Source organism: Artemia sp. Qi Xiang Cuo, chromosome 12 (genome assembly GCF_049724085.1).
Source record: "Artemia sp. Qi Xiang Cuo chromosome 12, ASM4972408v1, whole genome shotgun sequence".
In the NCBI taxonomy this organism is placed as follows: domain Eukaryota; kingdom Metazoa; phylum Arthropoda; class Branchiopoda; order Anostraca; family Artemiidae; genus Artemia; species Artemia sp. Qi Xiang Cuo.
In genome coordinates, this window is record NC_142805.1 from 19,856,549 (window position 1) to 19,870,878 (window position 14,330).

At 38.0% G+C, this 14,330-nt stretch overlaps 1 protein-coding gene across 1 annotated transcript in view; it reads left to right on the forward strand.

Moving 5' to 3' along the window:
• LOC148945874 (annulin-like) overlaps window positions 1-14,330 on the forward strand; it is a 218,068-nt gene that overhangs the window by 32,406 nt on the left and 171,332 nt on the right. Inside the window, exon 3 of the mRNA XM_089097538.1 lies at window positions 9,457-9,589. Coding sequence (XP_088953664.1) covers window positions 9,457-9,589 — 133 coding nt within the window. The remainder of the gene's footprint in view (window positions 1-9,456; window positions 9,590-14,330) is intronic.

Here is a 14,330-nt window from a genome sequence, read left to right on the forward strand (position 1 = left end):
CTCCCAATAAGTGGTGGCAGCAAGAAATGGTCCTATCAGTAAACCTGATAGTAAAAGAATTCCTCGTTTTCGAAGAGACAAGTTAATTGAGCCTAAAGAGTAGCGTGTTGTGATTACATATAAGGAGAAAAAAAAATACGGAATCAATTAATAAAATTATGAGGATCTATTATGGGCTGTGCCTTGTTAGATCATAATTAAAAAATTTACGAATCAATATATCGTGCAACTAATTAGTGTGCAAAAATATAAGGCTAATTGACACGCAGCAATTTTTCGCGAGAGACTGGAAGTTATATGGATGAGAGAATTTTCATTTAGAGTGAAGAAGTATTTGGAAGCTAACAGAATTTTGAAATAATGACCGAGAAGACCGAGACTCAAGACTCAAGACCGAGAAGGGTGAGTGAAGCCCACAGAAAAAGTAGGAAAACACAAATAAAGGCTATTATGGAGGGAGGCCTTTACGAGAGAGCACCGATAATATAAGGAAAAAATACAGGTTGACAAAGATGAAGTGAGAAAGAATAGAATAGAAGACGAAAGATATAGAGTAGCCTATAAAGAAAGAGACAATACGGATTGAGAACGAACAGATTCAGAAAATGAATTAAGAAGAAATAATGACAGACAGAATCAAAGTATTCCGAGTAAAAGGAGTTGTGTTGAATCAAGATCCAGCAGGAGCTCGCGAAAAAGCACTCAAATAGATATTACACAACAACTATTAATTTTCATGGAGAAAGATAGATTAGCCAGAGAACGAAAAGAGGAGGAAGATAGAAAAGAAAGAGAGAAAGAGAGGATAGCCAGAGAACGAAAAGAGGAGGAAGATAGAAAAGAAAGATAGAAAGAGAGGATAACTAGAGAGCAGAGAGAAGAGAATATTAGAATAGCTAGAAAACGAAAGGAAGAGGCTGATAGAGAGGATAGAAGAGAATTAGAATTGGTTTTGAATGGGGATTGAGAGGATTGGCTGGGCCAAGCGAAGGTCCACCCCTATGAACAGTTGCTGTAAAGAATATTATTTTTGAGTTAGTCTGCATTTAGACCCCGTTCGGGGAAACATATTTTTTGTTATTATAAGTGACCGTTGGAAGAATACAAGTAAGGTATTTTCTACAAACTGTCTACTAATTTTCCGGAACCCAGGCAGGGTAGGAATAGAGTTACGAAATACCTTCATTATTATATTGACAGGGGGGTTTGTAACTGCCAAGGAGAGAGTTTGAGATTTTTAGTGGTAACCCAAGGCGGGTCAACTTGGCCTTAGAAAGTGGCCATTTGACCACTTGATCGGGTTATCATACGCTGGGACAGGGTATACTGTAAATAGGGTAGTACCAAACCCGATATTTGCCGGGCTTTCCCCTCCAATAAGTGGTGACACCCGTACCTTACACTCCCAATAGTTTCCTTAATTGAATTTCCTATGGGCATTCCCAGGTAAATAAGGTTTTTAGAGAGGGGGATATAAGTTTAAGTAAGTTGGAGGGATTTATCAGAGTATCCTTTGAGGTTGAAACCGACCGCTACAGTTTTATCCACATTAAAACTTAAATCAATCTGCTAATATTCTAGTTTTAACTTTGGGGAAGTGCTCTCACAACCAGAGAAAGTGCGACTCAGATTCAGGATATCATCAGCATACATAAGTAAAGACACGTCTAAGCCCCCGTAAATACAGGTGGACTCAATAGAACTTCCCCCGGGCCGGGCGCGGTTGAAGTGAGGCCTCCTTGTCTAACGCCCTTTAGCACATGAGAAAAGCTCTGAACCGCACTTCATTTTGGCACGAAGATGTTTATACATGTATCGAAGACATTTTATAACTGATAAGTCAACCCCTCTCTTTAAAGCTTCTACTAAACTCTGGGCAAAAATACACGAATCAAATGCTCTGGGTATGTCTAGCTCACATAGAACAAGAAAATCCCCGGAACCTTCCACATGTACAAGAACCTTAAAAAAGGAAAAAGAGCATGATCACGACTAAGTTCTGTCTGAAAACCAGAACAAGCACAGAACACTTTTGGGAAATATCTCTAAGAATAATAGACTCAAATATTTTAAAAGAAGTACTAGAAACGGTTATAGGCCGATACGATCGACAATCAGTGAGATCTTTTTCCCTTTTATGGGAATAGGCGTAATCTGGCCAACACAAACCTGTTGAGGCACAATACCAGAATAAATAGAAGTTTAAAAAAGTAACGAAAGTTGCTGCAACAAAAGTCTACTACAATGTTTGAAGTGTTTAGCAGATCAACACCGGCAAAAGATTTTTTCATAATGTTTTTAGAGTAAACTCAATATCAGAAGGCGTCACTATAAAAGCAAAACGTTAAGAATTAGCAAGCAAACGGTCAAGCTCTTTTTCATATTTACTTTCTGCAACAAGGTCAGGCGACGAAAACTCACTTTTATAATAATCAATCCAGCTTTTTTCTGGAATACAACCGACAGAAGTCCGATCACTGCGTTTAAAACTTTTCCACAAAAGTGAAGGATCACTAGCAATCTTATCGACGTTTTTTTGGATCAACATTATTTTGTGCCATTACTTTTAGGAAGTGTTGAGGGGGATTTTGAACTAAGTCAAAACCAACTGCACCCATGCATGTTGTCAAAAGAGCACATAATCAATACCAGAGGCAACGTTATAGCATTGCCTATAGTAAAGGCCATACGGCTCCAATGTTGTATTATTATTTATTATTTTCTTTCCCAGAGGTACTTCATATGGAAGGCGTTGTCGTAGAAACTTCAAAACAGGCTCATTCGATTGGAAATTCAAAGGGTTAGTGCCCTTTTTAATAGTAGGAAGTGATTGGAGGGCAACTAACCCCCCCCCCCCGCCCAGTATTCTCCAAACACATCCAATCAAAATTTTGAGATAACCATTTTGTTTCGCGTAGTTGATTTCCAGACAGAAAATGTATTTTTGAGGAGGGCACTCCCCCTCAATCCTCGGGGCAAGGGTTTTAAGTTATGCCCTGGAGGTATGTAAGGTTTTTATAGAAGGCGTTGTCGTAGAGACTTCAAAAAGGCTTTCCCCACAACCCTCACAGGGGTTTTAAGTTATGCCTGGGGTCATATAAGGTTTTTATAGAAGATGTTGTCGTAGAAACTTCAAAAAAGGTTCATTCTCTTGGAAATTCAAAGGGCTAGTGCCCTTTTTAATAGTCGAAGGTGATTGGAGGGCAACTAGCCCCCCCATGCCCATCATTCCCTAAAACAAATCCAATCAAAATTTTGAAATAACCATTTTGTTCAGCGTAGTTGATTTCCAGATAGAAAATATATTTTTGGGGAGGACACTCCCCCACAACCCTCGGGGCAAGGGTTTTAAGTTATGCCGTGGGGGTATATAAGGTTTTTATAGAAGGTGTTTTCGTAGAAACTTAAAAAGGCTCTTTCCATTGGAAATTCAAAGGGCTACTGCCTTTTATAATAGTCGAAAGTGATTGGAGGGCAACTAGCCTCCCCCACGCCCATCATTTATCCAAACACATCCAATCAAAATTTTGATATAGTCATTTTGTTCAGCATAGTTGATTTCCAAATAGAAATTATTCTTTTGAGGAGGACACTCCCCCACAACCCTCAGGGCAAGGGTATTAAGTTATGCCCTGGAGGCATATAAGGTTTTTACAGAAGGCGTTGTCGTAGAAACTTCAAAAAAGGCTCATTCAATAGGAAATTCAAAGAGCTTGTGCCCAAATTAATAGACAAAACTTATTGGAGGGCAACTAACCCCCTTGTCACGCCCACCTTTTCCCCAAACACATCCAATCAAAATTTTGAGACAGCCATTTTATTAAACGTAGTTTTAAGTTCTGAAAATTAGGTCTTTGAGGATGAAAAATCCCCCACAGCCCTCAGAGCAAGGGTTTGTAAGTTTTGCCCAGGGGGCATATAAGGTTCTTATGGAAGGAATGCTCGTATAAAATTCACAGAGGGCTCATTTGATTGAAAATTGAAAGTTCTAGCTCATTTTTTAAGCGTCAAAAGATATTGGAGGGTAACCAGCCCTCCCCCCGCCTTTTTTCCCAAATACATCCGATAAAAATTTTGAGATAGTTATTTTGTTAAAAATAGTTCAAAAATCATATACCAAAAACTCCGGTGTCGACACAACCCAACAGGGCCCGGGGGCAGGCGTTGTAAGTTATGCCCATTGGAGCGCACCTAGCCCCCTCCCCTCCACGCCTTTTTTTCTCAAACCCATCTGATAAGAACTTTGAGATAGCCATTTTTTTTTAAATTGTTCGAAGACCATATACCGAAAACTCCGGGGTCGGCACAGCCCCCCAGGGCCCGAAGGCAGGCGTTGTAACTCGTGCCCTGGGGGAATATATGGTTTTTATGGAAGGGATGCTCGTAAAAACTTCAGAGAGGGCTTATTTGATTGAAAATTGAAAGTTATAGTTCAGTTTTGGAGAGTCAAAAGAGATTGGAGACCCCCCCCCCGCCTTTTCTTCCCGAATGCATCCGATAAAAATTTCTAGATGACCATCAAGTTAAATATTGTTCAAAAATCAAATTGCTAAAACTAAGTCGCTGTAGCAACTTCTCAGCACCCTGGGCCAGGCGTTGTAAGTTATGCCCTGAGGCATATATGGTTCTCATGAAAGGGATACTTGTATAGACTTCAGAGAGGGCTCATTTAATTAGAAATTGAAAGTTCTGGTTCACTTTTTAATAGTCAAAAGAGACCCGAGGGCAACTAGCCCCCCCCCCCGTAAGCCATCTTTTTCCAAACCCATCTGATGAAAATTTTGAAATAGACATGGCGTTAAAAAAAAAAATAGTTCAAAGGTCGGATAAGAAAAACTCCGGTGTCAATACAGCCCCCGGCCCGGGAGAAGGCGTTCTAAGTTTTGCCCTAAGGGCATGTATGGGTCTTATGAAAGGAATGCTCGTAAAAACTTCATAGAGGGCTCATTTGATTGGAAATTGAAAGTTCTAGTTCACGTTTTAAGAGTCAAGAGAGTTAATGGCAATTAGCCCTCCCATGCCCTGTTTCTCCAAAAGCATCCGCTACAAATTTTGAGATAGCCAGTTTTTTTTTGAAAATTTTTCAAAAATTAGATAACAAAAACTCCGGTGTCAAGACAATCCCCCAGGGCCCAGGGGACAGGCGTTGTAAGTGTTGTCCTGGGGGGTTGTATGGCTCTTATGAAAGGGCTGCTCGTATAAACTTCAGAGAGGGTTCATTTGATTGGAAATTGAAAGTTCTAGTTCACTTATAGGGAGTCAAAAGATATCCGAGGGCAATTAGACCCCCGCCACACACTCTTTTTTCCTCAAGCCTATCCGATAAAATTTTTAAAACAGTCATTTGATTAAAAATAAATCAAAGGTCAGACAAGAAAAATTCCCGTTTCGGTGCAACCCCCCATGACCCGGGGGCAGGCGTAGTAAGTTAGGCTCTTGGGCCATATACTTTTTTCATAGAAGGTAAGGTTGTATAAAATACGGAGGGGGTTAATTTGATTGGAAATAGAATGTTCTCGCTCACTTTTTAAGTGTCAAAAGAAATTGGAGGACAACTAGCCCTCCTCCTCCCTCCACGCCCTAAATGCACCAGATACAAATTTTTAGGTAAACGTACTGTTAAAAATAGTTCTATGTTCAAATAACAAAAAACTCCTGTGTCGACACAGCTCCACAGGGTCCGAAGGCAGGTCTTGTCAATTATGCCTTGGGGGCATATATGGTTGCTATGGAAGGGATGCTCGTATAAACTTCATAGAGGGCTTATTTGATTGGAAAATGAAAGTTCTAATTCACTTTTTAAGAATAAAAAGAGATCGGAGGGAAGCTAGCCTCCCCCACACTCCATTTATTTTTTTCCCAGACGCAGTTCATATAGAAGGGGTCGTCGCATAAACTTCAAAGGGGTATCATTTCTAAGGGGGCCATCTTTTTTCACTTTGATATTGTTACTTTGATACCAGTTTTGATACTTTGATGAAGATTGGATTTTTTTTTTAAGTTGGATTTTGAAATAAAGAATTTTTAAAAAATTGAAATTTTTTGCAATCAAAAACAAAAAAAAATTAATTAAAAAAAAAACTTTCCGAAAAATAAGTTTTTCAAAGAAAAGTAAAGACCATTTTAAACTTAAGCTAAGCAGATACAAATACCTGTTAAAATTCAAACTCAAAGGGACCAGAAATTACTATTAAAAAATAAATGAAATTCAAAACGAACAGAATCTTGAAACGAAGCTTGAAACAGAAGCTTGAAACGAACAAAAATCACTACAAACAAGAGTTTGAGTATTGCCTCCTTCTCTCACTGTAAAAGTCTAAAACCCACTGCATCATTGGCGCTTTACTGAAAACTATATGCGTCATGAACAGTCTTGGAAAGTATAAACAACATCAAGTTGAATATTCGATGTATAATGATATTATTTGTTGAAAGATCCATCAGTTCAACAATTTATTTCATTCTAATTTTATTTTTATTTTTATTGCTAAAAGAACTGGAAAAGAAAATATTTGTAATATAATTCGTTTTCAGTGAAGCGCCAGTGACGCAGTAGGCTTTTGGTTTACATTTACAGTTAAGGAAGGGGGCAGTATTCAAATTCTTGTCTGCACTGAAACTATATTCGTCTTGAACAATTTTAGAAAGAGCTAATAAATTAAACTGAATATTTGATGTATTATGATATTAACTGCTGAAAGCTCATCAGTTCAAAATTTTACTATAATTTTAATGTTTACTTTCAATAATAAGCACAAAAGAAGATATTTGTAATAAAATTGGTTTCCAGTAAAGCGCCAATGACGCAGTAGGTTTTAGACTTTTACAGTGAGAGAAGGAAGCAATGCCCAAACTCTTGTTTGTAGTGATTTTTATTCGTTTTAAGCTTGATTTGCAGATTCAATTTAAGTTTCACCCGGTTTCAGATTTATTTATTCATTTACATGAATGTCCATCATATGTTTGTTTGCATTGATTGTTTATTTAATTTCTGTTCGTTTTAAGTTTCATTTATATTTCATTTGAAAATATTTTTTTGTTGTTTTAAGCTTGATTTTCATATTCAATCTAAGCATTACTCGCTTTAAGATTTATTTGTTCATTTATATTATTACTTGTTACGTGTTTTTTCCTATGATTGTTTATTTAATTTCTGTTCGTTTTGGGTTTCATTTATTCTTTAATAGTAATTTGTGGTTGCTTTGAGTTTAAATTTTAACAGGTATTTGTATCTGCTGAGCTTAAGTTTAAAATTGCCTTTACTTTTCTTGGAAAAGCTTATTTTTCGGAAAGTCTTTTTTTAATTAATATAAGGAAAGGGTGAGGGTATCAAGTTGAAACTTTCGGGACATATTCGGGGATATTGAAAGGCCCCCAGAAGGCAAAGACTCCTCTCTTCCTTTTTTGGTGTCCCCCTCACAATTGATGACAATCCTGAATAAGCCAGATTGTCCAAAATAGTCCAAACCTCTAATAAATGTATCTTCCAGGACTCTGCGCCCCCACACCCCCGCAGAATGAGCTTTAAATTATACAATTTACCCATTGTTTCAATACAGGATTTATCATTGGAAAAGAAGGGAATGTTCGATCCGGGGTTTTTCCAAAAAAGAGTAAGGATATTAAACAGAAACTTCAGGGAGTGTTGAGGGAGATAGACAACTGAACTAAAATGCCCTATGTGTGTTTAGGTTATCAAAAGGGCTCATCTGCTTTATCTTAGGAACGGCTAAGGTTTTAACTTGAAACTTTAATGGCTACTACTACAACTGTAACTGCTTGAGATTACAACTAGGAATGCTTACAATTAGCGCTGCGACTACTTGAGACTATGAATACTTGCGGCGGCTACTGGGACTACATATGACACAAACTGTAATTACAAGCATTTGCAAATATGACTACTTGTGACTACGAATATCACAAATTGTATCTGCGACTACGACTGTCACCACTTGTCGCTTTGACTACTTTGCAACTGTGATTATTTGCGACTGTGACTACTAACAACTGCAACTTCTTGCGATTGCGACTACAATTGACGCTACTAGTGATTACGACTTTGACTAAGGGTTACTTTGATTACTTTTGGCGTTGACTATTTGTGACTGTGAGAACTTGCCACCTCAAGTGCTTGCGACCATGACTGGTTGTGACTGTTCATGACTACAAATAGTTTAGATTGAAACTACTTGCGACTGAGACAATTTCTGCCTGAATCTTGAACGTCTCATCCATGTCCTACAGTTCTCTGACCAAGGAAGACTGTTTAGAGAGAGGCTTTGAGAAAGATCAAGTTCAAATAGTCCCAACATCTTAAAGTTAAGGTCTGAGCCCTATTTCTACGTGAATAAGTGACTTAGTTTTTTTATGGTATGATAGCCATTGATTTGTAGGCCTAATTTGTATTTCAAATTTCTTTATCACGAGGCAAATAGAGAAAAAAGAAAACTATCATTTCAAATAAAGGAACATGAAAACTAATTACATTTCCAAGACTGTCACGACCGGAAAATACAAAATTTTGGATTTTCATAGAGAGGCCATAACCCTTGACTGTTTAAGGGAACTTGAGCCAGCAAATTGACTTTTATTACTGTTTTTATCAGAACATTAATGATGTTAGACGTCTAGACATTTAGTTGTTTTCAGACATTTGCTCTGAAAACAATCTATTGTTTTCAGACCTTTGTTCTGAAAAAATCAATTGTTTTTCCCTTTCCGTTAAGTTTCTTTTTCCCTTGTCTATTTGTTAATCATTTTTTGCAATTGCTAAATGTTTTAAAAATTCTGTCTAACGTTTCTCAAAATTCTGATTCAGCATGCCTGCTGCAACTTGCTAAATATGGCTTTTAATTTGTTTTATTGCTTTAATATAAGCTACTTATCTGAAAGATGACATACAAGCCTCTCTGGTCGAGATTCTGTGATTTTGGGGCAACTCAGTTCAGATGCCGTTTGTCACGAGTTCAATCAGTATATTGTAGGTCTGCTTTGTACATCCTCGAATGGCTTATTTTTGCCTTATTCTGTACTAGGATAGGTACAATCTTCACGTTGGATTCAAGCAATCTGGGTTTGTAGTTCCCAGATCCTGGCAGTGGTATTCCCGGTAAAGAATATACCGAAGAGCTACCGTATTCTGATCTAATTAGGTTTCACTTGTCACTATAGTTTTTCAGCTTGGGTATACCCACAGAGAAATACATCTCTCTATCCACATCCCGTCGAGGTAGTTGGGAGAGGTATTGAATTCTACCGAAGTGCATTAGTAGAACATCGGGTTTGATTCCGATGTCTTCTAGACGGTTGTAGTCTCCGGGTGCTAGCTTATAACAGTTGCCTATGGGTAGCTTCGTTTATCTTAATAAGTGTGCATTAACGTTTACTGATATTCTAACACTTCCCACGTGAAAAAATAGTTTTCTAAAATGATGGTCATTTTAAACATTTCAGGTAACTTCTGGTTCAGGGTGCATCGTGGGACCATGGGAAATTGAATTTGATACAAAACTAATTGGTTTTCATCAGAGAATGAACTTCAAGGCAGATAGACCATTCTTTATCATATTTAATCCATGGTGCCCAGGTAAACTTACTATTTTCTTATTTCATCAAATTTGTTCGAAAAAATAGTCGAGTCTGTAAAGTGGCTTTCATGCTATGTACCTAATTTTCTAAGCTAAGTGGTCAAGTTACGTTTTTCGAGAATAGCTTTTCCAGCTTAAACCAGTTCCATCACATTAGGCTAACGTAAAATCATCAAACTGGTCTTGTAAAATTATCGCAATCATCAAAAGCAACTTATTTAGAAATTAAAATGAGATATGGAGATGTGAATTCAAGCTCTGATTAAACCCTGAAAGGATTTCTAAGAAAGTCTATCAGTTTGTTTTCAAGACGAATTAATTACTCATATATTTACTTTTCCGCAAAGTAATATACGCTTCCATATCGTAGAATATTAAGTAGAGCCTACTACTAAGCACTGCAAAGTTAAGGGCAAAGTTTCTTCCTTAAAATATAGAACATAATTTATGGTCTAAAAGTATTCGACTTTGATAGGTTTTATGGCATATTGTGAAAAACGTCGGAGTTGATATTAGAGTTAAAATAAATTAGGTCCAGCTTTTTCCAAAAGTCCCACTAAATCCCCTAATATGTCAAATTCATACAAATAACGTTTTAGGGCTGAAGTTATATCAGAATCTTTTCTAGTTGGTCTTAAAATACTATAACCAATAGTTGCTATTTAACTAGGGCTTTAAATAATTGCATTTGTTTTGAAACCCATTTGCAAATGGTTGAATCTTATTAAGTAACACTCCAATTCTGCAAAATTTTGCAAATATTTTCAAAATGAATTCACTTCAAGACTGATACTATAAAAACTACTCCTACAAACTCATTGAAAAGTTGAGACGCCCAAAGCTGACATACTGGTCAGCATTCCTGACTGGTCAACGACCCACCATGTTTTGAGAGTCGGGAAAAATTAAAGTTTTTAATTTGTACAAGTTTAAAATTGAAAGTCCATTCTGCACTTGCTTTTTCTTTCTTTTATACATTCAATTTGTTATAAACAGGTTAACCCAAAAACATTCTAAGAAAAATCACATAATAGTTGGTTCGAAGTTGGCTCAGAAGAATTTTTTCTTGGGCAAAACTGATCAGTCACTGATCAGTACAATAATTTTCGTCTATGTATTTTTTTTTTTTTGGTTTCCATACCAGTGCACTTTGCATTAGTTACTACTAATAGTAACTCACCGTAGCACCATGCCACCTGAGGCCGACACAGATGCACAAGTTCCTCCTCCATCCCAATCTATTTAAAGCCTACCTCTTTACACCCTCCCAAGAAGTTCCCATTTCCTTTAAATCTTTCTTTGTGACATCCTTCCACCCCAACCATGGACGACCTGTTTTCCGTTTAGCACTAGACGGTTGGCCTAAAAGGAAAATCTTTAGCAATCTGTCATCCTTCATCCGGAGAACCTACCCAAGCCATCTCAACCTTTCTCTCATTATAGCCGTAGAAAGCGTGATTGAACCACACTTTTCTTACAGCCTACTGTTTGAAATACGGTCAGTCAGCGGGGTATCAAGAAAAATCCGTAGGCAATTTCTCTGGAAATATCTAGCAAATATTCATCCGCTTTCCGGAAAACCCATGCTTCAGAGCCATATTTGACTACTGTCATCACTGTAGCTCCCAAAATTCTAATCCTGGATTGCAGACTTATCTTCCAATTCTTCCAATTTTTTTTTAACTGTGAAAAAACCTGAGCCTTAGCTATTCTATTTTTAACATCTTCACTGTTCCCACCTTTTTCACTAATAATACTACCAAGGTAACTAAAGCTGTCCACCTCTTCAATCTTTTCGTTACCCAACGTAACCTTTTCATCTTCACTTATTCCTAACCTTAGTGACTTAACTTTAATTTGTAAACTAATTCTAGCACCCTCAACTCGCAAAACATCCTAGAGTTCATTCATTTTGCTCACACATTTCATCTGGGATGCTTAAATCATCAGCAGAATCTAAGTCCAGGAAAGTGTTTCCTCCCCACTTGATTCCGTGTTCTCCCATTGCCTTTCCTGTGCTTCTTAAGACTAAGTCCATCAAAATGATCCATATAAATGGGGATAGAACACATCCCTTCTTTACTCCTTAGTTACTGTGAAATCCGTTGCTAACCTCACCTTAAGTGCAGCAGTGCTATTCTCGTACATAGCACTAACCACTTTAATGTATTTCTCTGGTATACCATACAAGGATAAGACCTTCGCTAAGGCTCTTCTATCAGAAGTAGAATTAGAAAAGTAGTAAAGTAGAAGGTCATCTAGTAAATTTTTAATCAGTGGAAGCAAATAAAATACCATGTTTGAAATAGGTCAAATTTATATGGAAATAGTTTGATTCTTTAACCGAGGTTGTGCTCAATTTAGATTTTGTGATCCCAGGAACAGTAAGAAAACACAGTTTTCAATTCTTCTCATATGATTTGTATTTAGCGGATTCTACACTGCGTTCATATTCAACCCCTATTCAAGTACGAGTGCCAAAGTTGCTGTAAAAGAAGTGTCTCTTACTTGCAGCTCAAGCTAAGGGAAAGCCTTCAAACAGGTGGAACTCCGATTTTGCAACGAGTAGCGCTGGCCCCTCATCAAGCCGCGAACCAAGCTCCCATTACAACATCAGCCAGTCAACAAACGCTTCTCAGCTCTAGCTCTACTATCGATGGCCTGCTCATAGGAAAAAAACAAGAAAATACTGAGGAAAGAGAAACAAAAAAAGTTCGTTGTGTTTGGACTTTCAGAATCAAAGACCGTGCCTGACAAAGAGACGGTGATCAAACCAATTGCAGAAAATGACCTGGGCACAGAACTGCAGATCGACGACATATCCGGAACCTTGAGAATAGGAGCCCAGATAGAAGACAGAAAGCCTCGTCTACTGATGATCAAGCTCAAGAAAAATTCACTTGATTGCCTCGAAAAGCGAAACAAAATATGTAAAGTTCGCCCAAAACCTTAGAAGTTCTGCTTACATCTTCACGAAATCAAACATTTTCATAAATCCTGATCTTACACCAATGCAAGGAGCTAATCAAGCAACAAAGCGTCAAGCTAGAAGGTTGGAAAACCCGCAAAATCACTTGAGAAACCCACAAAGACAGTCCAGAATCCCAGAAGACCCTACTGAAGATATACAACTAAACTGACATCAGAAAAAGCGACGAAAAACTGAGAAAACACCTATCAAATATATTTATTTCAACGCTGACTCACTTTTCAATATACTCTCAGAAACAAAGGAATTAATCAGGACGCAAAACCCGGGTCTTTTTGCTACAGTCGAAGTGAAGCCGAAAAATTGCAGATACCTACCGACACTGGCCGAATTTAAACTGGATGGCTACACTACCACTGCCTAAAACCTGGAAGATGGAAGCGGCAGAGCAATAATAAGCTACTGTTCCGAAGAATTCTCAGCTCAGCGTGTTTCCTTTGGAAATTCTAACCCTCACGAATGCCTTTGGATCAAGCTACCTATCCCTAGCGGCAACAGCATAGTTGTAGGGGTAACCTACCAAAGTCCCAACAGCTCTTTGGAAAATGACCAGGCGATATGCTCACAATTTTCTCTGTAGCTAGTGAGCAAGATCTGAGCCTTGTAATTGTCGGTGACTTCAACTTACATAAGGTTGACTGGCAACAACGCTACACTGGCACTTTGACGCATGGGCCTACACGGCTCTACATGGAAACGTTTAACGAAAACTATCTCGAACAGCTAATAGATGAGCCCACGAGAGTGCGTGGCACCGACACCCCAAGCATCTTAGATCTCCTTCTCGTGAGTGATATTAGTATGGTAAAGAATATTGTAGTGCTAGCATCAAGAGAAAATCCGATCATACCGTTATAGCGTTTGACATCAAAGCCAAACCACAAGCGAAATCACCAGCTTAACTGAAGCGCAACTAGTACAAGGTAAATTATCAAGCGATCAGACAAGACATTCGAAATATTGACTAGGAAGAAATGTTCAAGGACCAAGACTCACCTGGCAAACTCTATGACACTTTCCTGTCGATCATAAAAGAGGCTGATTGGCGACACATTCCGCTGATCAGACGTGAATCGCGGATAGCATTGCCGAGCGAAACAACTAACCTCATAAAAGAAAAACAAGAAGCTTGGGAGAAAATGAAGTTGAAACTAAGAAGTAAGCTTCCTGCTGACTCGGAAAGCGCTGGCCAACGAAAGACTTCTAAAAGAGTTCGAAAAGCAACCTGCTTTGAAGAAAATGAAAGGGAACGGAAACTGAGGTAGAACGGAGTTAGAATTCCACCTTTGTTTGACAAGCAGCTGGACATCCTCATAGAAGACACAAAGGGCAAAGCAGAGCTTCTTGGCAAGCAATTTGCAAGAGTCTTTACTCAAGAACCAGACATTAAAGAATCCATTCCTCGACCAGCAGCACAAACGATCACGAGCCGATCTCCAGTATCAGCATAACTGAATCTTTAGTACTCAAGAAACTGAAGGAATCAATGATAACACCCTTTCTCCCTTCTTTTAAATTTCACTCCAAAAACTTAAAAAAAAATATTGTATAATTAGTTGCGCGCGTGGAAAAAACCTTTGAAATTGTGATTTTGTATTTTATTCTCTCACACAAAATCCCCTTTCTCTAGCAAGCAAAGGGGACACATTACACGCTGTAGTGTAATGTCAAGGCATATTTCTCAGATGTGAATACTCAAGATGGCAACCAAAATTTTTTTAATTCTGTTTTTTCACCAAGAAGTACTTATT